The sequence below is a fragment of the Aphelocoma coerulescens genome, chromosome 19 (assembly GCF_041296385.1).
Source record: "Aphelocoma coerulescens isolate FSJ_1873_10779 chromosome 19, UR_Acoe_1.0, whole genome shotgun sequence".
Taxonomy (NCBI): Eukaryota; Metazoa; Chordata; class Aves; order Passeriformes; family Corvidae; genus Aphelocoma; species Aphelocoma coerulescens.
In genome coordinates this window covers 375,560-403,060 of record NC_091032.1, presented here as the reverse complement: position 1 = coordinate 403,060, position 27,501 = coordinate 375,560, and the positions used below count along the sequence as shown (strand labels likewise).

The window sequence follows — 27,501 nt, the reverse complement described above, 5'->3', positions numbered from 1 at the left end:
GGTGGAGTCTCAGTCTTTCCCTAATGTACATCTAGTCAGGATAAGAACAATGGGGTGTATTTGGTGTTCATACAGAGCTGCCCCATCGATCCTTCCTGAACCACAGGACAAACTTATCCAGGTCTGTCTGTGCCCTACAGTGTCAGCAAGAAGTTTCCTTCCCATTCCTTAGATTTCTCACCTCAGGCCCCCACAGAAAGGGGAAGAGACCCTTTCCAAAACACTCTGATTTTCATAGCAGAGTGTGCTGGGCAACCTGAACCTGCTAGGGACAGGAGAGTGACAGATTGCAAAGGAATGTGACAGAAGGGGGTGAGCAAGATTCATTCCTGGCCAAGGAAAAGCACACAGGTGCAACCGTCGGGGCTGACAAATTCAGTCACTGCCTTCCTAGGGCACGGGCGAGCTGGGTGACCACCCTGTCCTGGAAGGTGACCCTGTCTGTGGCACCAGCAACCAGGACATCGATGCCTGAGCAGGGAATCCACAGAAAAGAGAGCAGTACTGATCATTCTGTCTGATCTTGTTTTTCCCATTTCTCTTCCAAGCAAACCGCTCATTAAATTTTAATTTCCAGCTACTTAAAATTCCAAATTCCCCTAATCTGTCTGCAGCATGCAAAATGCATTATGCCAATGAAGGGGGTTTTATGCAGAGATATGATGTGCACGTTCAGAGTTTGTAACCAAATCAGTTTTAATCTTGGGTATTTAAATCAGTAGAAATTTTTCAGTACCTATGAAATGGATCCACTCACTTCCCTGGCAGTAGCAGGATTCACACCCTGCACCCTGTGCTGCAAAGGCATTGGCCTTGTTTTGCAAAGCCAGAGCTCTTAGGATGGAATAAAATAATTTCCTGAGATCATACTCCAGTGATCTGCTTCCAACCAAACCCTGGCTCCAGCTAAATCCAGGCTGCAATTTCTTGCAGCATGGATCCTTGGAAGTGGAGGACTGGGGGGAACAGCTGCAGGGGATGGATATAATAGAAACTGAGGGGAGGACTGAGCTTTTTTCTACTCCCTTGTTCCCCCAGGCTTTGGAGGCTGTGTGTTGGGAATAGCTGCCTTTTTTGGTGGGGGAAGGGAGACTTTATACATAGCCACAGCCAATTTTGTTTAAAGAACTACTACCCCGATAGCCTGAACATGGGCCTGGCACAGAGGAGGCCCAGCTGCTCACTTCTTGAATCTATAATCAGTTCCCATTTATGCTGCCTCAGTTTCCCCCTTGCAGTGTGAGAGTAACCGTGGTTCTCTCCACAAACTGTTTTTATAAGGCACACACTATTTTTAGGGCAAATAAGAAGCGAACAGGGAAGCAGATTGAATTTGTCCTGGATACCAGTTATGTCTTGAATTCTCTGGCTTAGGAGCTTTCCAGGGGAATGAACAATGTCTCCTCCAGCAGCAGATTTGAAAAGACAGGTTTTCATAAACCAATTTTGTACGTATGGGCATGCAGGTACGTGTTTCTTCAGCTTCCTGAAATCTGGAAACCTTTGAAGAATCAAACCAGCTGGTGACATATTCTTCCCAGTTTTGTGAGAGTCAGATTGTGCTGGTTTCCTTCAAAAGCTCCTGTGTTTGGGTCATGAACCGATGGGAGTGACCCCTTGTGCTAAAGATAGGTGTCCATCACACATACTATCTTGAGAGGAGAGAAATCAAGAATGTTAGGAAACCAAGTATTATCCCGAGGAAGAACTGACCAAATCCCAGATGTTCTTCACTCCTGCAACTTCTCAAAGCCCAGCACTTGCCAGCACCCACAACAAGGAGTAAAGAAAGCAGCGAGAGCTCTAACTTGGCCGGGCCATGAAATGACATTATCCTGCCACGCTCCCTGCTGGCATATGCTGAGATGGCCCATGATTGGAAAAGCCCTGGGCATCATGCTGGGAAAGCTGCAGGAGCATTACATGCTGGGTTTTATCTTCACGAGGAATAATGTATTTGCATAAAGGATATAAAGTGAGTTTTGAGGCTTTGGAGACCTAGAAGTCAGCCATGCATGTGTGCCACACTACCTGGGTTTTCCCAGCCTCCCCTCTTTTGGTGTTTGCATGTTAAATGTGACCTGTCCCACCTTTTGGAGCTTGTCAGTGCCATGGTGCCACGTTTGGTTTCCCACAGGATAACCCTCGCTGCCTGAACGTCATCGAGTTTGACCGCCTGCTGCGGGAATCGCAGCGCGAGGTGCTGCGGCTCCAGAGGCAAATTGCACTCAAGAATTTCAAGGAGTGTCTGCGTTCCTCCAAAATGAGCTCAGGCAGTGCCATGCCCAGTGCTGCCGCACATCTGGGACCGACGAATTCCTGCCTCAAAGGTGCACCTCCACCAAAGGGGGCCTTGGGAGACCCAACGCTGGGAGGGAGAGCTCACAGGGAGGTGAGACAAGTGGGTCAGCGATCGGCAAGTTTGGCTATTTAATTACTCAGTTAATTGCTGTTCTTAGGGAACTTCACTAAGGTGAGGGCTGTGGTTCACATCCGCTGGAAACAGGTGCAGTGCTGGTTTCCAAAGGGACCGATCCCAGCCCTAGGTCTCACAGGGTGAGGAGAGACATGGATGCTGCTGGCAGCCCACACCAGCACAGGGATACTGAGCTGTGCCAGGAGCTCAGTCCTGCTCCCCTAGCACAGGGCTCCCGTGCTGTGTTTTTCCACCTAGGAAACCGGGCAATGTTTCTTTTCCATAGAATCATGGAACGGTTTGGATTGGAAGGATTTTAAAAGTGCATCTCATTCCACTCCCTACCATAGGGAGGGACACCTTCCACTGTCCCAGGCTGCTCCAAGCCCTGTCCAACCTCACCTCGGGCACTGCCAGGGATCTCTGGGCACCCTGTGCCAGGGCCTCCCCACCCTCCCAAGGAACAAATCCTTCCCAATATTCCATCCATCCCTGCCCTCTGGCACTGGGAAGCCATTCCCTGTGTCCCGTCCCTCCAGCCCTTGTCCCCAGTCCCTCTCCAGCTCTCCTGGAGCCCCTTTAGGCCCTGCAAGGGGCTCTGAGCTCTCCCCAGAGCCTTCTCTTCTCCAGGTGAGCACCCCCAGCTCTCCCCGCCCGGCTCCAGAGCAGAGGGGCTCCAGCCCTGGGAGCAGCTCCGGGGCCTCCTCTGACTCGCTCCAGGTTCGGGGCCCCCAGCCGGAGGCAGCTCCAGGGGGTCTCACCAGGGCAGAGGGGCACAATCCCGCCCTTCCCGGTGCCGCCGGGTCCGGCCCAACCCCGCGCGGCCCCTCCGCCCGCAGTGGTTCAGCCCGGCAGATCCGGGGCCGCCTCAGGGCGCCGCCCCCGCCGCGGCCGCGCAGCCGCCAGGTAAGGCCGGGCCGGGCTGGGGCTGCGCTGGGCCGGGGGCTGGGCTGGGGGTGCCGCGGGGCCTCGGGCGGGGCCGCGCCGCCGCCAGGTAAGGCCGGGCTGGGCTGGGTGGTCCCGAGGCCCCGCCGGGGAGCGGCTTCGCCCAGCGCAGTCGAGTCGGGCCGGGGCCTCCGCGGGGCCGGGCCGCGGGTGCCGCTGTGCCCCGCAGCCCCCGGGCCGGCGGGTCAGGGGTCTCCGAGCCGCGGGCTCCGGGGGATTCGGCTCCTGGGGGTTCTCCCGGTTTCTTCCCGTGTTTTCAGTGTGGTAGGATCCCACATCCCCCGGTGGGGGGACGGGCTGCGCATCTTCCCCCCACCTTCTCGCCAGCTGCTCTTGTTTATTGCCCCCGGCTCTTACAGCAAATGCATTGAATATTCATTCCCTGTCCGTCTATTCCAAGTCACTCCTGGATTTGTAAACCCCTGTCTTTCAGCCGGTTTTTTTTGTTTCTTTCCAGCCTCTTCTGTTATTCAGTGTTCATCATCTTTGTCTCTCTCCTTTGTGTGTTTTCTCTGTCGGTTTTTTGTTGGGAAGCAGCATGCAGCAGCATCCCGGCCGCTGTGGCATTGATTTATATGATAGCATAATGAAGTTGTCTCTCCCTTTCCCAAAAGATCTCTTCACTTTTTTTGTCTAAGCACTCTTTATTAAACCATCATTCGTCTCTGTAATTTCTCAGCGTCACGAGGCCCTTGTCCCTGTTTGTCTCTGCTACATCAGTACTTGCAGAGCACAGTTCCTGCTCCCTCTTTTTCAGCCCTTTCATGTTCAATGAATATTTACCCAAGAGAAAAAACCCTCCCCTCGCCCTGTGGAGGCTCAGTGTCTGCAGACACCCGTTAAAGGACTGCAGCTGAATGTCTTCTGTGTACCCAAGCAGGTTCCTACTGGATCTCCCTCACCCACTTGCTTGCTGACATCTTAAAAACTCTTTATGGATCTGTGAAAATGTTGCCATCCTCCCCCCGCCCCCCCATATACGTTTGTTTGGGGTTTTTTTAAGTATTTGCCTTTGTTTCAATTTCTATCAGTTTGCCCAGAACTGGTGTCAAAATGTCTGCTGAAATATGCTTAAATACTCTTAAAACATAGTATTTGCCATCTTCCCAGTTATTTTGTGTTAAGGCAGTATTGCAGGAGTGACTTGCTGCACGTATTGATTCAGTTACTGCTGAAGTGAGGGATTCACTTCAATGCCAAAGGGGTTTTTGAACCCTGGGGTGAATATTACATAATCTTGGTGGTTTGTTACTGTTTATTTTGTTGACTTCCACAGTTCTTATGGACAGTTCCATTTCAGAGAGGTTCTCAGCTTTGTTCTTCATAGTTTGAGATTTCTGTCCCAAGTGGCCCCCAAATTCTGCTGTGGTGAAGAGAGATGCATGGATGTTTTTTCCCTCTACCCTGCCCTTACCTTCCCTGAATGACCTTTCCATACCTTGATTTTCACCTGATCCTCCAGGTTCTGTCAGACAAGACTACTTTTCTCATGCATGTGCTTTGTTTCTCTGACTCAGGAGAGTCCGTCCTCACTGCCAGAAGATTTTCTGGCTGATGAGTAAGTCAGTGAGGCTGACAGCACTGGTGAAGGGAGGAGGCTGTTGCCAATCCCTTGGCTGAACCCTGTACTGTGGAGCACCCTGGCCTGGAGCCCCAGGAGCAGCTGAGGGAGCTGGGAAAGGGGCTCAGGCTGGAGCAAAGGAGGCTCAGGGGGGACCTTGTGGCTCTGCACAAGTCCCTGACAGGAGGGGGCAGCCGGGGGGGTCGGGCTCTGCTGCCAGGGAACAGGGACAGGAGGAGAGGGAACGGCCTCAGGCTGGGCCAGGGGAGGCTCAGGGTGGGCATCAGCAGGAATTTCTTCACTGAAAGAGCTGCTCAGGCCTTGGCAGGGGCTGCCCCGGGAGGTTTGGAGTCCCCATCCCTGGAGGTGCCCAAGGAAGGCCTCGATGTGGCACTCAGAGCTCTGGGCTGGGGACAGGGTGGGGATTAGGCACAGGTTGGACTCGATCCTGGAGGGCTTTTTGAAACTCAGTGATTCTGGGATTCTCTGAATACTAGTTTGAAACTTAATATGAGCAAGGTGATTGAAAAAGAACAAAAAAGTCTCAGAAACGTTTCCACATCGATATTCCACAGTTAAACACAGGTTTCACAGCAGACCTGAAAGCTTCCAAGGGCTGGTACTCATGGAGGTGCCATGGGTTGGTGGAGGATCCCAAGATTTCCACGTGCTGATTGGTGCTCAGACTGTCAGACTCTGCAGTGAACCTTATTCCATGGGTGGTAGGGAACGGGGTTCACATGGGAGGTGATTTCAGAATTTTCTTTGTAGCAAAAAAGGAGAAGTCCTTGGTAGCCTGGGCTTGAGTGTGAGCTCTTGGAGCTCTCAGGCTTTCAGCAGAAGAGCCATTAATATAGATATAGATAAAACTTAGATCTTTCAAGGCAAAAATAGGTTAAAAATCACATCCTAGGTGTAGTGCTTAGACACTGCCCTAATGACTGGCTGTAAAGGGAGCTCAGATCTCATCCCATTGATTCCTCGGCACTGAAGGTGTTTAGAGTGAAATGAGGAACTCTGTGTCTGAGTAGAGGTCTGTGATGGCTGATTGACCTGTGGTACAAGAGAGAGAGTTCTTGGTAAGACAGTCTCTGGTGCCAAAGACTTACGGTTATGGTGAGGGGAAGGAGCCTCTCCCAGGATGTTCGGTTATGGTAATGGACCCCAGTTCTGATTCCCCAGCTGGCTCCTGGTGTTAGCCACAGCCCTGTACTTAAGCTCCAGCTGTCACTGTTTGGGGTCATTTGCCTCTAGAACCCTTCACAAGTTGTAGCAATGAACTGCTTTCTGTGGAACTCTACGCAAGGACCCTTCTCAGCTCCTTGCCGTCGGCTTCATATTACTGAAGCCATCCCTGTGCCTGTGTGCTCACGCACGTGAGCCACAGAACCGTTGGGGACCCAGTAATAGAGGTCAGCTGAAGGCTAAGGCTGAGATGGATTCATAAAGTCCTGCTGCTTCCTCATTCTGTAGGTTGGCTTTGATGACCTTAAAGATCTGTCCCTAAAATCTGTTTATCAGAAGTAACTTGACAGTTAATGTTTAAAGCCTTATCAAGGCCCTTTTTCTTCTGTGTGTCTCAGTCTTTGCCCTGCAGTCAGGAATTATTCTGGGCAGACAATGTCAAGAGTTGTATCAGCTGAGAGCAAAAATTCAGAGGATTAAGGTGTGTTTGTCTGTGACCCAAATGAAAAGGTATTTTGTTAGAAACTTGTATACAAATGTGTATAAAAAGTGTCTCCTTTCATCTGGTTTGGTGGTGGCACATAAGCCATGGCAGTGCTGCCCTAGCAGCCCTTCCCAGCTACCAGCAGAGGTGGGATGCTGCATTTCTTGGTAGTGTTTGTCTGCGCTTCCCTACCCTTAGATTCTGACATCTTCACTTGTTTCTGCCATTTGTGGGCTGTGTTCTCTCTTCTCCTCTCTGTGTCGCTCTGGGGAGGGCCATGAAAGGTGTTGTTGCTGCCTGTCATTGAGTCATTAGGCAAGGCACAAATATGGGAGCTTGGATCTGAGGGCTTCCAGGAGCCCGTGGTGCCTCAGGGACACTTCAGTCAAGCTGGGCTGGTTGGCACTGGGCTCCAGGAGATTCCCAGCACAGAGATCCCTGGCATGGTGTCCAGCTTTCTCCATGTCAAGTGGTGCGGCTCAGAGATCAGGAGTTCCCTGTGGAGCATTGCTCTCCTGGGTGGTACTGCCAGGAAAGTCCCTTCTCCCTCGTTGTGCACTGCTGTCCTGGATGTCCCTGAGCTCTCTGGCATCTCCTGTGCTTTCAGGTGGAACCAGGTGTGCAACCACTGGGACCTGCCTCTGAAGGACATGAAAATTCCCCTCCCAAAAATGCAGTGACAAACCAGGAGAGCAGCAAACAGATACAGCAGCTGGTGAGTTGTGAACCTGGTTTGGGGGAAAGAGTGCTCTACTTTTTAATTTTTGTTGGGGGGTTCACACGTGCAATCCAGGTAGAGATTTTGGGGACTGACATCTCTTTAGGTGCAGCTGCTCTGCAAAAGCGGGAAGCTCAGGGAATCGGTAGGAAAACACAGGCCATCTGCATGCAGAGTGTTGCTGGATGGCAGCTGCTGGGCTGGCAGGGGAATATCTCACACTCAAAGAAGAGGGGAACATGCCAGTAGGTTCTGTGCTGTGTTTGGTTTAGACATATTTGAACTGGGGACAGATGTGGATGAGGAATGTGTTCCTTGTGAATTATTCCAGCAAATTAAGACAGTTCACAGGGAGGTTTAGCAGCTCCTGTCTGTCTGAGGGGTATGAATAGCTGCAGATAAAGAGGATGTCTGTGCTCTGTTAGGTGTCACTGGAATTAGAATAGGAGCTAAAGTAGCACAGCTGGTGTTTAAAGATGAAGATTTTAAACAGCTCTATTGTTTTGTCTCCCACACTGTGTCCTCTCTGCTATTCTGTGTAAATAGGAACAGTCTACACACGTGGGAGCAGAACTGTTTCCAGACTGAAGGCTTGGGGAAGAGGGGAATAGTTATTTCATTTTTTGATTTTCCTAACTTTCAGAAAAATCTCCCTTGGTTTCTACATTGTTTAAGCTTGTCACAAAGAGATTTTCATAAGAAAATAAAAATACCTAATACAGCCCTGAGTCTGAGAGGCTGGACTTGAATTTCATATGCAATATAACAGTGTGGACTTGCTGATCTACTTCTGCTTGTTTTGTGCAGGAAGTTGAACTCAAGAAAAAGCGCAAAAAATGTGAAAACCTTGAGCATGAAGTGAGGAAAAAGCATAAAAGATGCAAAGAACTAGTAAGTGTTCTTGTTGCCTACTGTTATGAGCATAATGGGAGAAGAGGAGCTGAGTTGTTTTGTGTCTCTCTTGGATTGTCTTCAGTTCATCTTAATAAGGAATCACCAGTGTTTCTGTTTATTTGAACAGTGTCACAAATTTGGGGCTCCAGCCCTTAAGGCTGGGATTGTTTATTTAGTCTTTCAGCTACCTGTGGGCTGAATACAGCTACATAAATTTCTGGATGAAATTCCATGACCTTTTGCTAATTTGGGGAGATACCATTTTCACAGGCACTCCAGACAGGTATCGAGATGGTAATACCACCATCCCACCATCATTTTCTTGTGCTTCTTACTTGTTGGCTGAAATCCTGTTTAATTCCAGGGAGGTTTTGCAAGTGATAGCAGGGCATCTGGATTTCTCCCTTCTGTTTCTGCTTTGCTTTCCTTGAGAGACCACAGACTGGTTTGGGTTGGAAGGGACCTTAAAGGTCATCCAGGTCCAACCCCAGGCCCAGGGCTGGGTTCTGTTTGAGCAGTGCTGCTCACTGTTGCCTCTCACCCCTCAAGCAGCATTGCACCAGCATCCTGCACCATCAGGAAACAGGAGCAGTGGAGCTGCTCTGCAGGATAATCTGGGGGAGTTAGATGGAGGGCCTTGGTGTAGTAATTCCTGCTCTTTCTGGACAGGAGATCCAGCTGCAGGAGGTGCAGAGTGAAAATGCACGACTGGCCGAAGAGAACTTGCAGCTGAATGAGAAGGCTGGGTGGGCAGGACAGGTAAAAGCAGTGTCTTTGTCAGGTTGGCAGCATTGGCTTCTGCAAAGTTACTGAAAAGAACATGGTGTTCTCACATTTCCAGCTTCAGTAATGGTCATGTGCTGATCTGGGCTTCTGTTCCCAGCTTCTTCTCTGGACAAATGTAATGCACAAGAGTTAGAAAGTCATTTTTCAGTCCCATGTGTCAATTTGCCACCCTGCATAAGGCTTCCTACGTGTTTAATAACTGCTGTAAGTAGAAATGTTTGCCTTTGCTTGCACTGCTTGTAGTCGTCAGGCTATAGTGCACCCTGGAACCAAAAATTCCTTGTGATAAGTGGAGAAGGCAAAGATGATTTCAGCAGGCTACTGAATTTTCTGTCCCATTCTCTGTGTTTAATCCTACCATTAAACATTGAAAACGCTTACAGACCTTCATGCTTTTTTTTTTTTTTTTTTCATTATGTAGCCTGTTCCTATCCCAGTCTCTTCCTCCTTGGAAACAGGGAGGGAGATGAATCTAGGGAGAGAAGCAGTGTGCAAATAAAGTGTTACATGTTGAGGCCTGATACAAATGCTCATTTATTTGTTTTAAATGAAAACCAGAAGGAGAGGAGGTTCCTGATTTTGGTATCATTGCTAGCAGAAAGCACAGAAATAAACCAGTCTCTGTTACTTATACAAGGAGCACCTATGGCTGCTTGTGCTTACTGAGAATCCTTTCTCTTCAGGTTGAATCTGAGAATGCTGACCTGAAACTGCAGGTTGTTTTGGTGACTAAGGAACGGGATTCAGTAATTCAGACAAATCAAGGACTCCAAACCAAGCTGGAGAATCTAGAGCAGGTGCTGAAGGTCAGTAGGATCCACATGGCTGGAAGGACTGTCCAAACACTTACTGCTGTCTTTGGATGGCACTTGTCTCTTTGCCTTTTTTGACCATTCTTTTGTCTCTGTGCTGGGAATTCCACTGGGAATTCTGCTTCTGCAGGATCCTGGAACATGGCTTTCCAAAGTGGGCAGAGGTGCTTTGGAAAGGCTGCTTCAGGGATTTGTGTGGGAGATAAGATGGCCATCACTGATTTGAGGGTTTTCTGTGACTGTGTTGCTCTGCCTTGCGATGGGCATTTCTTACTTTGTGCAATAATGACATGAAATACAGGTCCTGGTTTGGCTTTGTGGCTGTGGGTAGAACACAGGACAGGGTTTCAGTGTGTGTGCCATGTCTTGCAGCACATGAGAAATGTGGCTGAGCGGAGGCAGCAGCTGGAAGTGGAGCACAAGGAAGCACTGCTAGTCCTGCAGGAGAAGCAGGAGGAGGTCCGGCGGTTGCAGCAGGTATGAGGGGTGTGACAGGGACGTTTTCCTCTCTGAATGGCCTCCTGCACCCTGTTTCCTTTGGAGGTGTGCATGGAGGAGGTAGATGAGAGTTTACAGGGTAAGAGTGTCTGAGTCCAGGTGAACTCTGGTACCTGAGCAAAGTGAAGGCCTTTGCTTGTGAATGTTAGTTCTGGCCTTTCACTGCTGTGTGTCCAGAGCCCAGAGATGTTTCCAGACTATACAGTGGTTTAAGTAATTAAATCATGGAATCATAAAGGTTGGAAAAGCTCTCTAAGATCATCGAGTCCCTCTGTTCCCCCAGTGCTGCAAGGCAACCACTAACCCATGTCCCCAAGTGCCACATCCACACAGCTGTTAAACCACCCCAGGGATGGTGACTCCACCACTGCGCTGGGCAGTCTGTGCCAGGGACTGTGAAGAAATTTTCCCAATATTCAACCTGACCCTCCCCTTGCACAACTTGAGGCTGTTTCCCCTTGTCCCGTCCCTTGTTCCCTGGGAGCAGAGCCTGACCCTGCCTCTGGCTGCACCCTCCTGTCAGGGAGTTGTGGAGAGCCAGAAGCCCCCCTGAACCTCCTTTCCTCCAGGCTGAGCCCCTTTCCCAGCTCCCTCAGCTGCTCCTCACCAGACCTGTACTCTGGTCTACAATGGACTACCAAGGTAGGATGATAGTAGAAGTGAACTCAGGTTGGCTGCTTTCTGGTTTACTCCCTTCCTTATTTTTCTTTAGGCACAGGCAGAGGCAAGAAGGGAACATGAGGGAGCGGTACAGCTTCTAGAGGTAAGACAGAAAGACACAAGAGGAATTAGTGGTTCCAGATTTGGTATCTTTTGTTTATAGTATCAGTTTGGATGCCTTGTGTCTTGTTGGTTCTTGTGCAAAATGCTGTAGTGTCTTGATCGGATGCAACATGTTGCTGCAGTGAAAGTAATGTTTGGGTCAAAGTTCAGGGAATTAAATCCTGGCCTGCTCAGTCCTTAGATAGGTTACTTCATTCAGATCGTGCCCAAAAACTCTTTTAGGGATGCATTAAGTAATCAAACTCAGATCTGCCTGCTCCATTTTCCAGCATCATGTGAAAGGAGAATACTTGTGCCCATGGGATTTAAAATTTCCCTTGTGTATGCATGCTCTATTTGTTTTATTAGGGAAAAATAGGAAAACCTGAGCATAAGGAGTGGTGAAGCTTGAGGCAGCTCCCTTGTCCCATTTGCTCTGACATGCACAGGGAATGTGCTTTGCCTGGTGGCTGACAGGGTACTGGTGCAGCCTGCCAGATGTGCTGAGCATTGCTTTGGGGTGCATTTGGCATTAGCTCAGTGTCTGTCAGGATGACTTTGGAGAAAACCTTGGATTCCTGGAGCTGCAAAGGCACAACACCAAACCCTGGAACTTGATGTGGCAATTTAGTGACTGCCAGAGGGTTGGGTTGGGTGTGGTGGCAAGGGGAGCATCTTCTGCTCTCTCAGAGCTTTTCTGAGCACTGAAACACCTGAGATGAGCAGAAGGACTTACTGTACACCCAGACAGTGAGCTCTCCTGGCGCCATGCTCCTGTCTCCAGCGGTGACAAACAGGCAGGGATGTCAGAGTGAACTCCCTGTGCCCACTGCTGTGCAGCTCTCTGGCTCTTGGGAGCCCGGGATTGTTGATGCAGATGGGAAGTGTCCTTGATGGAGGAAATTGCTCTCTGACTGCAAATAGCACCAGCTTTGGAGGGGGCTGGGCCAGTGTCTGAGCTGTAGAGCCCAAGAGTGCTGGGCTCCTGCTAAACAGGATTGAAGTGTTGCAGGCTGGGTGAGTACTGGGGGATGTGACATCATATCTTGTCCTCTTGCCACATCCCTTTGGGGACCTCTGCTTTGGCTGCAGAGATGGGATCAGCTGATACAGGTGCTGCTCTACATCAGCTGGTGTTTAGCTGGGTTCTGAGCAGCGTTTAGGGAGAGGGAGGGTTGCTGTGTTCTATTTCAAGGCCATTGGAGCAATCTGGTCTAGTGAAAGGTGTTTCTGCCTGTGGAACAAGATGAGCTTTAAAGTCCTTTCCAGTCTAAGCCATTCTGGGATTTGATGATTCTATGATGTTTGCCAGACATTTTCTGAACTAACTCAGTGAAGGGTTGGAGAAGCTCCTTAGGCTTAAAGCAGACATCTCCCTGTGCAAAGGAAGAAACCGACAGTCCTCTTGTTCCGTGTTCGAGGGGCTGGTTGTGTTCTTCAGCAAGGGCCTTATCAGTTAAATATTTTTGCTTTCATGTTACTGGTACAGAGATAACAGAATTGTGGAATGGTTTGGGTTTGAAGGGACTTTAAAGTTAATCCAGTTCCACCTCCTGCTATAGGCAGGGACACCTTCCACTAGACCAGGTTTCTTAGAGCCCCATTCAACCCTGAATTTTATAAAATAGACCAAAAAAAGAGGAATTGTCATTAAAAGCCAGATTAATGCAGAGCAACAGTTATTTAAATTACTTAACTATAATCATAGTCATTCCAGAACATCAGTGTATGGTGTAATTTAGGGGGTTTGAGATGCCTGGGCTATGTATTGTCATTTTTACATGTGCTTGAATTGCTTTTTGATGTGAGATTAATGAAGAATGAGTGTAGTCCATTTTCCTGTTGGAAGAGTTCTGTCCCATGATTGTCATAAGTGGAGTCTCCCTCCTTGGAGATGTTCAGAACTGGACAGAGCTCTCGGCAGCCAACTGTGCTCTGAGCTGAGGGCTTGGATCAGGTGATCCCAGTGTCCCAGGTGATCTCCTTCTGCCTCAGGTGTTCTGTAGTTCAAGACAAGGCAGTGACAGGGGTGAGGAGAGTATGGAATGGGGTGTGTGCAGGAATGCCGTGGAGAGAAGCACTGTCTCAGCTTAGGAGGAAAAGCTTGAGGGTTATGATCGTGGGAACAAGGTAGTTCAGTGGTTCCAAAGTACATGAGACAAGATTTCAACTGCCTTTGGCACTGCATAGAAGCAAAAAGAGACAGCCTCCTTCCAGGAATCCAGTTTTGGTGGGAAATGAGGTGACCAGAGCTCAACTTTGCTTGTTTTCCCTGACCTAGGAGCAGGATGCAGGACTGAACAGGCTGTCAGCTGCTTCAGATCCTGTCACAGCCAGGTTCTGAGCTGCACTTTGATTCCCAGCACTCCCATGATCTCAGACCTGGGGAAAGGTCTGGGCACAAAATATCCATTCCATTGACTTTTGGGTGGGTGTAATGTGCTGGGAAAGGGGGCTTGAAATTTAGCAGCCACTCTAAGCATGTTGTCGTTCATCTCAAAGCACACTGTGATTTGGAGGCCCTCGAAAAGTGCCTGGTTATCTTATTCGTGCATTTGGTGTGTGGGATTTGGCTTTTGTTTGGCAAGCAGATGCTTCTGGGAGTGAGATAGGAATCTCAGTATGGAGCAAGGCAGATGCTGTAAGTTGGTGAGAAAACAGTTTCATTCAGGCTGAGGGTGGGGTTATCTTTGGCAGAGTGTTGTAGTGTAACTGCTGATGTGGTTTGATATCTCTTTTTGCTTTTCTTCTTGCTCCCAGAGTACTTTGGATTGTATGCAGGTACTGCTCTAATCCTGTCAAACAGGACATTTTTCCCTCTGTTCTGACTTTGACAGTTGCTTGATATTCTTGTTTTAACTATACTCTGGAAAAGATTGCAAGAGTGTTACTGCCAAGAAATAAATGTAATTAAAGGAACTCCCACTGCGAGTTTGATGGAGCAGCTGCTTTTCTCTTTAAGTGCCTTGCTTTCTTGACCAATTAGAATTAGGAGTTTACTTTTTTGGGCTCTTCCAGATTTTTAGAATTGCCCAACTGTGCTCCTTCTCCACATTTAAGTGTCTTTTGGGAAGTACTTGCAGTCCAAGAGTGAAGTGTTTCCTTCAAACCCCAAAGGCAGTGGTGACACTGTTGCAAATGAGTGTTGTGGAGAAGAAGACTGCTTCTTCTTCTGCTGGCTTTGTAACTGGGTGGAAGATGGGAAGCAGAGATCACGGATAATTGTTTTCCCAGAAGAGGCAGTAAGCAATGAAGTTCCAGCCTGGGAGCTGTGCTAGCTGGCCTGTTCACAGGTGGTTTGGAAAGAAGGCTGGTATAGAAGTGCTGGGATTTGTAGCTGATAGAAAACTGCTTTGAAATCTTCCAGTCTGGCAGAGATCTCAGGAGGAATGGGTAATGCAGGTAACACTGACTGTGCAAAGGCACATGGAAGGAAGAGAGCGGGGACTAAACATGCCCAGTGGTGGGCTCAGAATTCCCTGCTGGTGCAGGAGGTGCAGGGTGGAAGGTAAGGGAGTTTTTAAAAAAATGCCAGCCTCAAGTCTGGTCAAAAAAACAGTAAGGTGTTTGGAACTCTTAGGAAAGGACTTTATTGGGATATGCCCACATCTTGTAGAAGCGGCAGCCACACTGATGTAGAGTTATGGATGTTCCTTTAGTTCCTTTGGCATCAGCCATGTTTTTAGCAAGAACTTGGACTGCACATCTGTAGCAAAATGGGAATTCTCTGATCTCAAAGGGACATAGCAGAAGATATGGAGAAAGGGAACAAGGGACATTTGAAAGGAGAGCATGAGCTGGAGAGGTGGAACACACCAGCCGAGGAGAGTGTCTTAGAGGATGGGGCTGAGCTGCTGGTCGTTGGGCGTGGAGAATCAGTTCCTGAATTGGGGGTTAAACTGACCCCAGCAAGTTCTGCTCCTGCTCTTGCAGCCTTTTCTGGAAATCCAGTTCCAGTTGTGGGAGGCTTCTTTCTCCCCATTTTGGGTTGGGCATAGACACAGAAGTCTTCTCTGTGTCTGGAGCTTGATTCCCGCTGGTTCCCTGAACCTCCTGGCCACATCCTTGGGCCTCCTCTTCCTTATCCTCCTGCCTCCCAGCACTGCCCTGGAAACCTGCTGCTTCCCAGCTGTCTGCGATCCCCTGCAAGTAGCTGCTAGAAGTACACGTTGTGTATGATGTGGCAGTAGTACTTAAGGGATGTTTGTATGTTGTTTGGAGCAACAGATTAAAAGACACCTGACTAATTAGGTGTTTTAGAATTAAACTGTGATTTATCCGGGCTATTGGCTTGGCCAGCAGTGTAAATGGATTTAAACTGTGGTTTATGAATTTGCAGGACAAGGTACTATTATGATGCTGTTAAACACAGTATCCTGATGCATCTGCTGGCTCATGTCTCCAGAGAAGACAGGAAATCCCCCTCTGGTCCTGCAGTCATTCTGTACCTGTCTGTTGTTGTAGGCTGTGTCTCAAGGTGGGATCAGGGATGCATGCTGGACTTGAGGAAGCCCTCCTTTGATCCAGTGTAACTGTTCTTACTGTTGAGGGTTTCTTTTCTCTAATAAGATGTAACGTGTAGGGGAGAAGTATTTATGTGAAAAACCCAAACTGTAAGTAAATTCAAACACTCTTAATGGTAGAGGAATCCTGTGCAATGTGAGTTAGTAAACAAGTAGTTGACTCTGAGCAAGTGGATAACACAGACACTTCTGGAAGCTCCTCCTGGCATCTGATTTCAGTTCAGAGACCGTTCTTGCCAAACTTGAGAGATTTATCCAAGCTTTCCTTAGAGCATGAGAGCCCCTTTGGACTTGCGGAGGGAACAAGTAATAAACTGAAACACCTAAAACAGACATGTCACAGTGAAATAAAAATGCATGACCCTCCTAAATCCTTAGGGAGCAGCTACAAAGGTTTTCTGTTACTCTGAGACCACAGAGAGAGCTTTTTCCAGGTCAGAAATGTTATTTTTAGACCTGCTTAAAAATCCAGACTTTCTGTCTCATGTAATATTTCAAGGCATAATTTATTTTTTGAGTTGGAAGGAGAAAAAACACTTCAAATACATTTTGTAGAACGGAAAATTTTGAAGAGTGTAGTGCAGTCATCTGTTTTGGGGCATCTTACCTACAAAAAGCAGTGAGAGGAGGGAAAGGAGCAGTTGCAATCACTTGGGAATTGATCTGCCTACAACCTGGGGGAATGTGGGGATGTGTAAAGACAGCCAGGAATCAGCAATATTTTGTAAGGGGAAGTTCTAGAGGTGGTAAGAAGAGAATATGGGAAAATACAAATGGTTCTCTAGCAGGAATGTGTCCTTCCCTGTCCATAGTATTTCCCAAGGCTCCTTGGCACCTCATCTTGTTGAGCTGTGGCTTTCTTGTCCTCAGCATGGATTTGGAGCAAATCATCCCTGTAGGACCAGGGGGGAAGTGTATGGGCCTCACATACCAAAGGAGAGCTCTGCAGCATGGGCCCATGAACTCTGCCCTTCCTAGTGCCTGGAGGAGCCAAGGTCTGGAGGGACAATTGGTAGTCAGGCCTGGAATGGTGGCGAGGTCAGGTTAAGGTTTTGGGAGCTTGTTGGAGCCTCTGGAGTGATAGGCAGGATTGGGAGAGCAATTCCTTTTGGAGACATGATTTTAAGGGTCCAAAAACCATGCAAAGCCTTTTGAATCTTTTTAAGGCTTATTTATCTCTGACTTACCTCATCTGGTCTTGTGCAGGGCTGGGAGAGGATACTGGAGTTCAAACCCAGCATTTTAGGGATAAGTCCTAATGGAGTTCGCAGTCAGCTTCCTCAGAGATGATAAGCCTCAGCTTTTCTAAGATAAGTAGAGGTGTGAAGCTGCCAGTTTCCAATGACTGTTCCTAGGCAGGGCATTTAAAAGCATCCTTTAGCTCCTTGGAGTCTGGGAAAAGATGCAGCAAAGGCAAATCCTGTTTGGAACCTCAGTGTTTCAACAGGGGTTTGTTCCTCACCTTGTTCTCTCCTGGCAGGCCCGGGTGAAGGATCTGGAAGACCAGTGTCGCAGTCAAACAGAGCAATTCAGCCTCCTGTCGCAGGAACTCCAACAATTCCGGCTTCAAACAGGCAAAATCGACCTTCTCACCTCCACTCTGGTGACTTCGGAGCTGCCCCTTGCTCTGTGCAGCTCTGCCCCACAGCCCCGCTGGGACAAGGGTAATTGCTGGATGTGCCTGAGAGGGCTTTGACAAATGGGTTGATACTGATATAAATGAAAAGGGATAAAGGAGATAATGCAAATGTTTAGTGTAATTTTGGCATCTCTGTCCCTATTGCAAATACTTTTGGTTCATTTTGTAAAGAGAACTTGGCATTTCTACAGCCAGGGAGAGCACAGGTGTCCAGTCTGTTGAATGAGACACGTTTGTAGAGACTTGGGCTGCTCCCTGGGATGCTCATTGCTGGTCCTGTATCCTGCCTGTGGCTGTAACTAATGGCCAGCTGATTTTATTGCAGAATCAGCTGTTCCTGGGCTGCTCCCCCATCAGAGCACAAAGAAGATTCACAATGAAGGGAGTGATGAGCTGCAGCCGTCGCAGCGAGGGCCAGACACCACCATGGGCTCCCCAGCTGCTCCCACCAGTACTCAGAAACAATCCAAGAAAGGGGAATCTCAGTCCAGCTCTTCAAAATCAGAATCCATGCAGAACAGCCCAAAATCCTGCCCAACTCCAGAGGTCAGTATGGGAGTCCCCTCCGCTGCCTGTGCTTTCCAGCCAGAAGGGAATAAATGCACTGCTGAGAGCACCAGTAAAGTTGCATTCACTCCCCAGTAAGGTCACATGCATTCACCAGTAAGGTTGCATTCATTCCCTTCTGGCTGCCTGAAGAAAATGGGAAAAACAAGGGAAAAGCTGTAGGAAAATACTGAAATTACCTTGGATGCCATGTCTGTAATGATCATTTGAATATATTGCTATGCTCCATGAAGGAAACAACTGGTTAGTAGACAGTGTCTGGGAGCTTGGAGAAGGAGTGGGATGGGAAGTGTGAGATGGCTCTTGCTAAGCCTCTTTGTGGCATCTCAGCTGCCACTAAAACATGCAAAGGCTACAAACTGGAATTTTTAGCATGGGGAGAAACTGTATCCAGACTACTTTTGGCCTTGAGCTGTGGATGAGGAACTCAAACTTCTTGTCTGGTGTTTTTAGTTACTAAGATTTTACTTGGTGAAAGAAACCATGAGAAGATGCCGAGTTTGTCCTAAGAGGGATGGAACTAACAGGCTTTGCATGTTTGTGTCACCAAGATCTCCTTGATGGTTGTTGCTTCTCATCCCCAGGAGCCCTTTTGTGGTGATGTGGGGTTCACTTGAGCTGGGCTTGATGCTCTCTCCTGTGCATCACTTGAGGGGACAGTTTAGGGCAGAGCAGTGCTGTGAGCAGGGCTGGGTGTGGTGGCCTGAGGGGCACCTTTTGCTCTTCTGGGGTTTCCTGAGCACTAAAGCCACTGAAGTGCTGAGGTGCCCAGGTCAGGACACCCACAACAAAGAGCTGCTGCAGTGCCAGGCTGAGCCTCCCACTGTGTAAGAGCTCAGGGAAGTGCCGCGTTCAGAGACAAAGTGAAGGTCACACCTGGGGAGGAACAGGTATGGAACTGTTAGCAAGTCTATCACAGGAAAAATGCCTGCTTTCTAGTTCAAGAGAAAGCTTGGAAGCTACCATGCCTCCCTGGAGAGATAGATGCCTGCAGAGATCAGTGTGGGATCCTTGGAAAAGAGCCAGCACATAGTTGTGGGAACATTCCAGGGCTCCATTTGGGTGTTAGGGATGTTTGTTCTCCAAGGACACAGGCAGGATTGCATTACAAGGAGTACACTACCTTGAAAAGATGCTCTGAACTCTTTCTGAGATTAAGTCTGGCACTTCATGTATTAGGGAAAATACTTTGTGTTCTGGTGCCTGCAATGGGTCTTCATCACAAACGCATTTGCCTCGAGGTCTGCTTTAAAAAGGCAGCTTGAATTGGTTCATTGGCACAATTTCAGACAAACCCCAGGGAGTGCATTGCCTCAAGGAGAAGGGGTGCATTATACAACCCATTGCCACTGGATGTAAAATCCCTAAATTTTACTGGAATCAAAAAAGCTGAGAGAAATTTCTCAAAGGTGCTTTGCCAGTAGGCACCAAATGCCTTGAGGGTGCAGCGTCCAGCTTGGGAAGTGCAGAAGGAGCTGCTGGCTAGCAAGGGAGAGGCTGTGACATGAAGGGGGGCTTCCTGCCCTGACTCCTGTACTTTTTCATTCAGCATGTGCTGTTAGCAGAGCCAGCTGAAACCAGGAGTTCCAATCAAAGTTCTGTCTAAAGTACACAGACATCATACAGAAAATGTACAAGTGTTGGAGAGCACAGAAGCAGTTAAAGACCTCAACATCCAACAGAGCTCCTTCGTTCAGGTTGACATTTGTGTTGCACACAGGCACAGCTACCATTTAGAGGCAGTAGGAAATCAACATATACTGAATTACGGATGTGTGGGCTGGAAGAGGTCTCCAGAGCCTCTAGTCCAATCTCCTGCTCCAGTGGGACTGTCACCAGATCAGCGTGGCCATGGCTTTGCTGAGCTGAGGCTACGGATTCTTAAAGAATGGAAATCCCCCAGCTCTGGGAACTGTTCCCAAGGCTGCATCACCCACCTGGCAAGGAGTTTTTCGTAATGTCTGACTGAAGCTCCAACTTGGGGCTGTTGCCTCTTATTACTATTATTAGCTCACCTAAAAAGTCATTCTTATGGATGGTCCTTAGCCCAGGGGCTAGACTGACACCAGCCACGAGTTTAGAGGATGTGTTCACCATGTACAAACACTTGGAGTGTTCCTTTACTCAGATCCTTATCTTAAACATTTCTAGGTGGACACTGCAAGTGAAATGGAAGAACTGGATGTTGACAGCATCTCCCTCATGCCAGAGCCAGGCAGCCAAGGCCCTGCAAAGCTCCAGGTGTTCTTAGCTCGATACAGGTACCGAGTGGTCATTGCTTGTGCTCTGTCAAGTTACACGGGTTATCCATAGTTCCCTACTTCACACTCTTATCTAGGATTCCCCACTGTTAGAACTGGATAATAATAGGTTAGACCTTTCATCTTATTTCTCCATGGGATTTTCACCCTGGGAGAGCTGGGAGTGTCTAGCCTGAAGAAGAGAAGGCTCTGGCGAGACCTTAGAGCTCCTTCCAGTGCCTAAAGGACTCCAGGAGAATTGGAGAGGGACTTTGGACAAGGGATGGAGGGACAGGACACAGGGAATGGCTCCCCAGTGCCAGAGGCCAGGGTTAGATGGGATATTGGGAAGGAATTGTTCCCTGGGAGGGTGGGCAGGCCCTGGCACAGGGTGCCCAGAGCAGCTGTGGCTGCCCCTGGATCCCTGGCAGTGTCCAAGGCCAGGCTGGACATTGGGGCTGGGAGCAGCCTGGTGTCCCTGCCCTTGGCAGGGGGTGATATGGGATTATCCTTATGGTCCGTTCCAACTCAAACCATTCCATGATTTGAGACTTGTTACTTCCTGCACAGTCCAGGCTTAGCTCAACAAAAGCACGTGAAGCTCAGTAGCTGTTCAGTGAGCAGCACTGTGTGAAAATTTCAGTATTGTTCTCTGTTGAAAATTAGTTGGACTTGATGTATTTGTTGAATTGTCTGGTTTTTTCAGAATAGTGCAAGAAATTTTCTCCAATAAATCTTATTCAACAATTAAGAAAATTTCAGCTTGGAATTCCTGAAATTTTTGGCCAAAATTTTTCTGGCTCTGATTTTTAAAGGACAAAAAAAAATGCACAGAATAAACCCAGATTTTTTGATGACTATTACTGTTCACTGAGCCATCATGGTCAAGCCCAAATCACTACAGTTCAGTTACTACCAATCCTTCAGCTTTTATATTGGGAATGGGGAGGAAGAGAACTGGGAAGATTCCATGCTTGTGAGGAGCACATCAGATGTGCTTTGTGTCTTCATGTCAGTCTTGGGCCCATGAGGTCTCAATCAGATCACAGAGGTAAACATTGCTTTGGCATGAATAAAACCCTTTTAAGGCGTAAAGAATAGGAATTGGCAGTAGGTGTTTGTAAAGATAAAGGTTTTTCTTGAGGCATTTTGCTGTGAAATGACACCCTCTGATTAGTTTGGGGATCCCTGGGTAGGCAGGTTAGAACTGCCTCGAGTCCAAGCCATATCACCAATGTATTTCTAACTTTCTTGCTAGCAAAGTTTTTGGAGTGCTGTGTAAAATGTGGGGTAGAGCAGGAGGAGACACCACAACCTCTCTGTGCAGCCTCTTCCAGTGCTTGCTCAACCTCAAAGAAAAGAAGTTTTTCCTCAGATTCAGGTGGAATTTCCTGTTTGTGCCCATTGCCCTTTGTCCTGTTGCTAGGCACCAGTGGAAAGCGTCTGGCCCACTCCTCTTGACACCCACCCTAAATATACCTGGGCATTGATAAAATCCCCTTTCTGTTGACTTTTCTCCGGGCTGAATAGGCCCAGCTCCCTCAGAGATGTTCCAGTCCCCTCAGTATCTTCATATCCCTGTTCTTTGGATGTCACAAGTCATCTGTTCTGCTCCTCAGAAATTATCTGTTATTAAATATTTTTATATGTAAACTAAAGTCTCGTCCTTTGTCTCTGGAATTTGCTGCTTGCCAAAGTGGATGCATTCCCAGTGAATTGAAAGCTTATCAGCATCACAGCTGGAATGTGTCGCTGGGAAGGTTCCTATGCAAATTAAGTCTTTCAATTGTAAATATTTCAGCTACAATCCTTTTGATGGACCTAATGAAAATCCAGAGGCAGAGCTTCCACTGACTGCTGGAGAATATATTTACATCTATGGAGACATGGATGAAGATGGCTTTTTTGAAGGTGTGTTATGGTAAAATGAAATGTGACTGACCTGCTGTGGAGAGTTGATCTCTCTCCAGAAAATGAGAGAGGAATTTAGTGAATCTTGAAACCTCAAGATAAAGGTTTTCTGCCCAAAGTTAGTTTGTTAGAAGGAAGAGCAGATTCTGTTGGAAAAGGCTTTATTTATGTTATGATTTAATTAAGTCTCAGCCATGAAATCCTGGTCTAGTGATTTCAGTGGAAATTTTGCTACTACTTTCAGCAAGTTCCAGTTTTCATGCCCTATGGTTTCAACTCCCATGTGGTTCCTCCCTCATCATGGAGAGGAACATGTTCAGCCCCTTCTGCAGATGGGCTGTTTCCCTCTTTCCAGTGACTGTAGTGAGCCAGGAACTGCAGCAGCTGATGGGCTCCATTGCCTCGTGCTCTTTTGGCAGAGAGGGGATACAATATTCAGCCCAAATTACAGTTGTGACCCTCACTGCTGTCACACAGTGTTTCTGTTCTGGCCCCTTTGCAAACATGATCCTGCTTGATTAAGAGGTAGATGGAATCAAAACCAAGATTTGTGGGCTGTAAATTTGTGCTGAAGTTTCTTTGTGGAACCACTTGCTTAAAGGGTGATGGTTCCTGATTTCCTGAGGTGCTTTGCAAGAGCTGAGGCAAATGCATGTGTATTGCACTGCTTGTTCTGTGACTTCTCTGCCTCATTTTTCTTTCTTTCTATTCCCAAGCTTATCATTTATTTGTTTGTTTATTGTTTAAAGAATAAAAAGGTTATTCTTTATTAACCTTTTCTGCTTTCTCTGCTTTCAATTGATTTGCTGTATTATGAGTTTGGAAGGGGGAAGGCAGTGCAGTCCCCATGTGCTGCTCCTTTGTGGTATGATGGGTCTGCACAGACCAAGTGCTGTGTATCTGTTGTCCCCACAAGTCTTTTTGGGACACCTTTAGTACAGGAGTTAAGTTGAGAAAGGAGGGAGCTAAAAGGAAGGCCAGAGCTAAATACAGAGCTGGAAAGATGGACTTTCTTGAGGAAGTACTGCAAACCCCAAATCTGTATGGCTGGGAGAAGACGTAAAATCATCCATCTGCATAGTTCGGGAAGGCTGAAAAAGTTAGTGAAGGAGCTGTGATGAGGAAGAATGGGATAATGAAGAAGGAGAAACCCTTTAGCTAATTACATAACCCAGCTTTTTACCTAGTTGGCTCTGAAATGTGTGGAGCAGTGAGTCTCCTCACTGTGTCCATTGGGACCTAACAAGGGAAGCCCTAGGAAATCAGGAAACATTGCCAGGAATAACCTCCCTGAGGTTTTTTCCACTCCTGACTGCAGAGCAGTTGTACCCTGGCATAGATGTTGTCCCGTAGTCCTCACAGCTGAGTTGGAAGGCTCAAAGGCAGGAGCAGTGGTAACAGGTGTCCTGTTTTTTGTTTAGGGGAGCTGATGGATGGCCGGCGAGGGCTGGTCCCCTCCAATTTTGTTGAGCGAGTTTCAGATGATGACCTCATGACGTTTCTGCCTCCGGAGCTGAGTGATCTCACCCATAGCTCATACCAGGAGAAAAGTTTGGTCAGTGCAAGCACCAGCAGTGGAGAAAAGAGCGAGTTCTCCATTGAAGAGAGTAGCGTCAGTCCGTTGGCCAGTAGAGCAGAAGGAGACCGGGAGGAACCCGTTAGTCACACAGCAGTGCCTTACCCAAGAAAACTGACTCTGATCAAGCAGCTTGTCAGAAGCATAGTTGTAGGCTGGGAACCACCTCTTTTGCCAGCTGGCTGCCCAGACATACAAAGCTACAACATCTATGTGGATGAAGAGCTACGTCAGAACGTGAAGAGTGGCCTTCAGACCAAAGCAGTGATAGAAAAGCTGGATTTACACAGCAGGGCTTACCGTGTGTCCGTGCAGACGGTGACGGAGCATGGCAGCTCTGATAAACTGCGCTGCACTTTCTTTGTGGGGCAGGGTTTTGGCCTGGCACCGACGATGCTGAAAGTCAGAAGTGTCACGGCCACGTCAGCAGAGGTCACGTGGCTTCCCTGCAACAGCAACTACAGCCATGGGGTGTACCTCAACGGGCAGGAGTGTGATGTGACCAAGCCGGGCGTGTACTGGTACACCTTCCGCAACCTGCAGCCCAGCACCCAGTATGTGGCCAAACTGGAGGCCCGGCCCATGAAAACTCCTTGGGAGGAGGTGCCCCAGGGGCAGGAGCAGGACTCAGCCGTGATACACTTCACTACCCCTCTAGCAGGTACCGGCGGCCTCTGCATGTGGAGAGGCTGTGCTCAGCTGGCCCTTTGCTGGGGAAGCCGTGGGGCAAAGGGAAGCAAGGTTGATTAGGTCCCCAAAGCCTGAGGTGCTGCACTGTTTTTTCTTAATGTTTTTCTTCCTTTATTTTAAAATTTGATTATCTCTTTTGCTTTCATTTGCTCTGGGAAGACATCCTCTGTGCTGGTTGGAGCAGCTGGTTGGGCAGGGAAGAGGTGGTTTGCTGTGACCTTGCTCCAAGGGTTGCTGCATCATGGCCTCAGCTACTTTTGCAAAGTTCTGTTCTCTGTGCATTAAAGCTCTCACAGAACAAGAGCACCTTATTTCCTCTGGTTCTGTCATTTCCCAGGACTGGCCTGGCTGTTGTAGTTAGTTCTGCAGGGGCAAGTCTGGTTTGGGAGTTTGCTCTTTGATTCTCACCGGGGTTGAGCTTTATGCTGTAGCCAGACAAGCAAGAGGAAATTGTGTTTGGTCTCTCACAGGCACACCTGATGCTCCTTTGGATGTCCAGGTAGAAGCTGGTCCCTCTCCAGGTATCCTGGTTATCAGCTGGTTACCTGTCACCATTGACGCTGAGGGATCTTCCAACGGGGTCCGGGTCACTGGATATGCCGTGTACGCGGATGGACAGAAGGTACGGGGTGTGGGGGGGAGGTGGGGCTGCTGCAGGGGTAGCACAAAGTGTCTGACCTTAAGACATTGATCCAGGAAGGTGTCCTGAGGAGGCAGTGACAGTCCTTGGCCTGGAAAGGAGTGACATCAGAGAAGGGGCATTGCTTGGGATGTGTGATGCACACCACAAAAGACATCTGTCCAGATTTTGGAGGTGCTCCTGGAACAGGACCCTTCAGCAGCAAAACAGGACAGTCAGCCTCCTCTGCTCAGCCCAGGCACTGGCCTGATCCTTTGGGAAACAGTGAGTGCCCAGGGCATGGACAGAGCACAAGGACAGGTACACAGCCACAACCTGGGGCTTTCTCTCGAATGTGAGGAGTGAGGTGTAGTGATCCATCATAAAGTTGGCATCCCCACAGCATGGGCAGAAGGGTCGGGGATGAATCTGCCCCTCTGCCCTGCTTAGGTGAGACCCCACCTGCAGAGCTGCCTCCAGTTCTGGGGCCCCCAACATCAGAGGGATGTGGAGCTGCTGGAGCAAGTCCAGGGGAAGCTGTGGAGATGCTCCCAGGACAGGAGACCCTCTGTGCTGGAACCAGGCTGGGAGAGCTGGGGGTGCTCACCTGGAGAAGAGAAGGCTCTGGGGAGAGCTCAGAGCCCCTTGCAGGGCCTAAAGGGGCTCCAGGAGAGCTGGAGAGGGACTGAGGACAAGGGCTGGAGGGACAGGACACAGGGAATGGCTTCCCAGTGCCAGAGGGCAGGGCTGGATGGGATATTGGGCAGAAATTGTTCCCTGCGAGGGTGGGCAGGCCCTGGCACAGGGTGCCCAGAGCAGCTGTGGCCGCCCCTGGATCCCTGGCAGTGTCCAAGGCCAGGCTGGACATTGAGGCTTGGAGCAGCCTGGGGTGCTCCGAGTGGAAGGTGTCCCTGCCCATGGCAGGGGCTGGAATGAGATGGTTTTTAAGGTCCCTTCCAAACCCAAACCATTCCATGATTCCAACATACAAACACCCCAGGGTTCAGTACTGTTACAGGTACAGACCATCCAAGGACATTCTGTATTAAAACTATCCTGTGGTCTTGTGCACACATGATGTAGTTTGAAGGAGCACAGTGCAAAACAGAATGATGCTGTGTTGGATAATTGCTCTTTTGTCGTGGAAATGCTTTTTCCTCTTCACAGGTCAAAAAAAGGAGGAGTCTAGGAAGGTAGTCGAAAGAATGGCCAAAAAAAGGGAAAAGCACTAAAGCTTAGGAAACAAGGAGAGTTAAAATCTGGAGTGGGAGTGAATGTATTCATATTTTGTAGACTGTTCAGTTTCTCAAATTTCTCTTTAACTGATCATTCTTCTCAGATACTGTGCCAGAAGGGTGGGAATTCTGCACAGCTGCCCTCCAGAGCTTTGGGGTCTCTCTGGGTTGGGAATTGTTCTTAGAAGGGCTGAGCTGTGCAAATAAATAATGCCTTCCTGTTCCTTTGCTTACAGGTGATAGAAGTTACCTCTCCAACAGCTGGGAGTGTCCTGGTGGACTTGTCCCAGCTTCAGATGTTCCAGGTGTGCCGCGAGGTTTCTGTGAGGACGATGTCTCAGTACGGGGAGTCCGTGGATTCCGTTCCAGCCCAGATTTCCTCGGTCCTGCTGCGATCCTCCCACTGCACTTCCCCTGTCTGCACCACTGTCCCCTCCAGACTGCCCCGGGGGGGCCCCAGGGCCTCGCTGCCTGCCCGCAGCCCGCAGCACACACCTGCGCTCCCGCTGCAACAGAAAATTCCTGCTGAGAGCTCAGATGCCAAACTGACTGATCCCTCCTCCAGTCCCGTCGGCTCAGCATGGCCCCTGCCAGAGAAAGCCTCTTCCCCACCACACCTCCCCTCCCCCAGTGCTTCCTTGGTGCAGGCTCCAGGCACTTCCCCACAGGGCTTGGACACTGGGGGAGACAAGAAATGCCTGAGTGTGCCTCCCCAGCAGGTTGGCACAGTGCTCCCAGGGCAGGGCACGGAGCCTGGCCCTTCCCAGGAACCAGGATTGCAACAGCCGGGTGAAGGGACAGAGGTGCAGGTAAGTGCTTCCGTCTCCTGCCCAGTGCCAGGTGTGCAGGGAAGGGCAATGGTTCCTTTTTGGGGAGTGGAGCAAGATGCCACAGCATCTTTCTGTGACACACTGTTGCCTCTGGGCCATCATCCAGTGGTGGCAAACAGGGAGTGTTGGCTGCTGTTGTGTACCTGGAAGATGCCGCTCACGTCTTGATTCTGTTTGCTAGCAGCTGAGGAGCAGAGTGAGAAAAGGAACAATTTGCAGAGTTAAAAGGATGTTCCCATGTTAGTCTGGCATTGCTGTGCTCTCTGACTTGAAGGGACCTTCTCCAGTCTGGTGGGTTTGCACAAGGCAGTGGTAGAGCACCTTAGTGGATGGCAGAGGGAGGCTGCAGAACTGGCAAACTGTCCTGACACTGGCTATTTGCAGTTCCCAGTGGGTGAGTGACATTCCCAGTGGAATTCCCAGTAGGGTGGGTGAGTGCTTTCAGAGCTCTTTCAGGACAGTGGTGAGGATGTCTGAGAGCCATATAAGACAGGTGAATGATTGCTCTGTGACCAGAGGGAAGTGGGCCCTCCTGGTGTGGGATGTATTAGATCAGGGAAAATGATCTATTTCCCATTCTGACCTTTGACATCAGAACTCAGGGGAGTGC

The 27,501-nt window shown here is 48.9% G+C and overlaps 1 protein-coding gene across 4 annotated transcripts in view; it reads left to right on the top strand.

Annotated features, from left to right (window-relative positions):
- The first annotated feature begins 3,288 nt into the window (after positions 1–3,288).
- TSPOAP1 (TSPO associated protein 1) overlaps positions 3,289–27,501 on the top strand; it is a 47,743-nt gene continuing 23,530 nt past the window's right edge. For 2 of the 4 annotated variants that reach the window (XM_069033717.1, XM_069033714.1), the window contains exons 1-14: positions 3,392–3,410; positions 7,199–7,306; positions 8,117–8,200; positions 8,873–8,962; positions 9,673–9,795; positions 10,174–10,278; positions 11,012–11,062; positions 17,065–17,248; positions 17,549–17,769; positions 19,942–20,051; positions 21,832–21,941; positions 23,363–24,178; positions 24,678–24,829; positions 26,298–26,870. In XM_069033717.1, the coding sequence (XP_068889818.1) occupies positions 10,177–10,278; positions 11,012–11,062; positions 17,065–17,248; positions 17,549–17,769; positions 19,942–20,051; positions 21,832–21,941; positions 23,363–24,178; positions 24,678–24,829; positions 26,298–26,870 (2,319 nt within the window). In that variant the 5' untranslated portion in view covers positions 3,392–3,410; positions 7,199–7,306; positions 8,117–8,200; ... (1 more) ...; positions 9,673–9,795; positions 10,174–10,176. Of the gene's footprint in view, positions 3,323–3,391; positions 3,411–7,198; positions 7,307–8,116; positions 8,201–8,872; positions 8,963–9,672; positions 9,796–10,173; positions 10,279–11,011; positions 11,063–17,064; positions 17,249–17,548; positions 17,770–19,941; positions 20,052–21,831; positions 21,942–23,362; positions 24,179–24,677; positions 24,830–26,297; positions 26,871–27,501 lie in introns of those variants that run through there. The other 2 variants (XM_069033715.1, XM_069033716.1) reach the window with 2 other exon arrangements.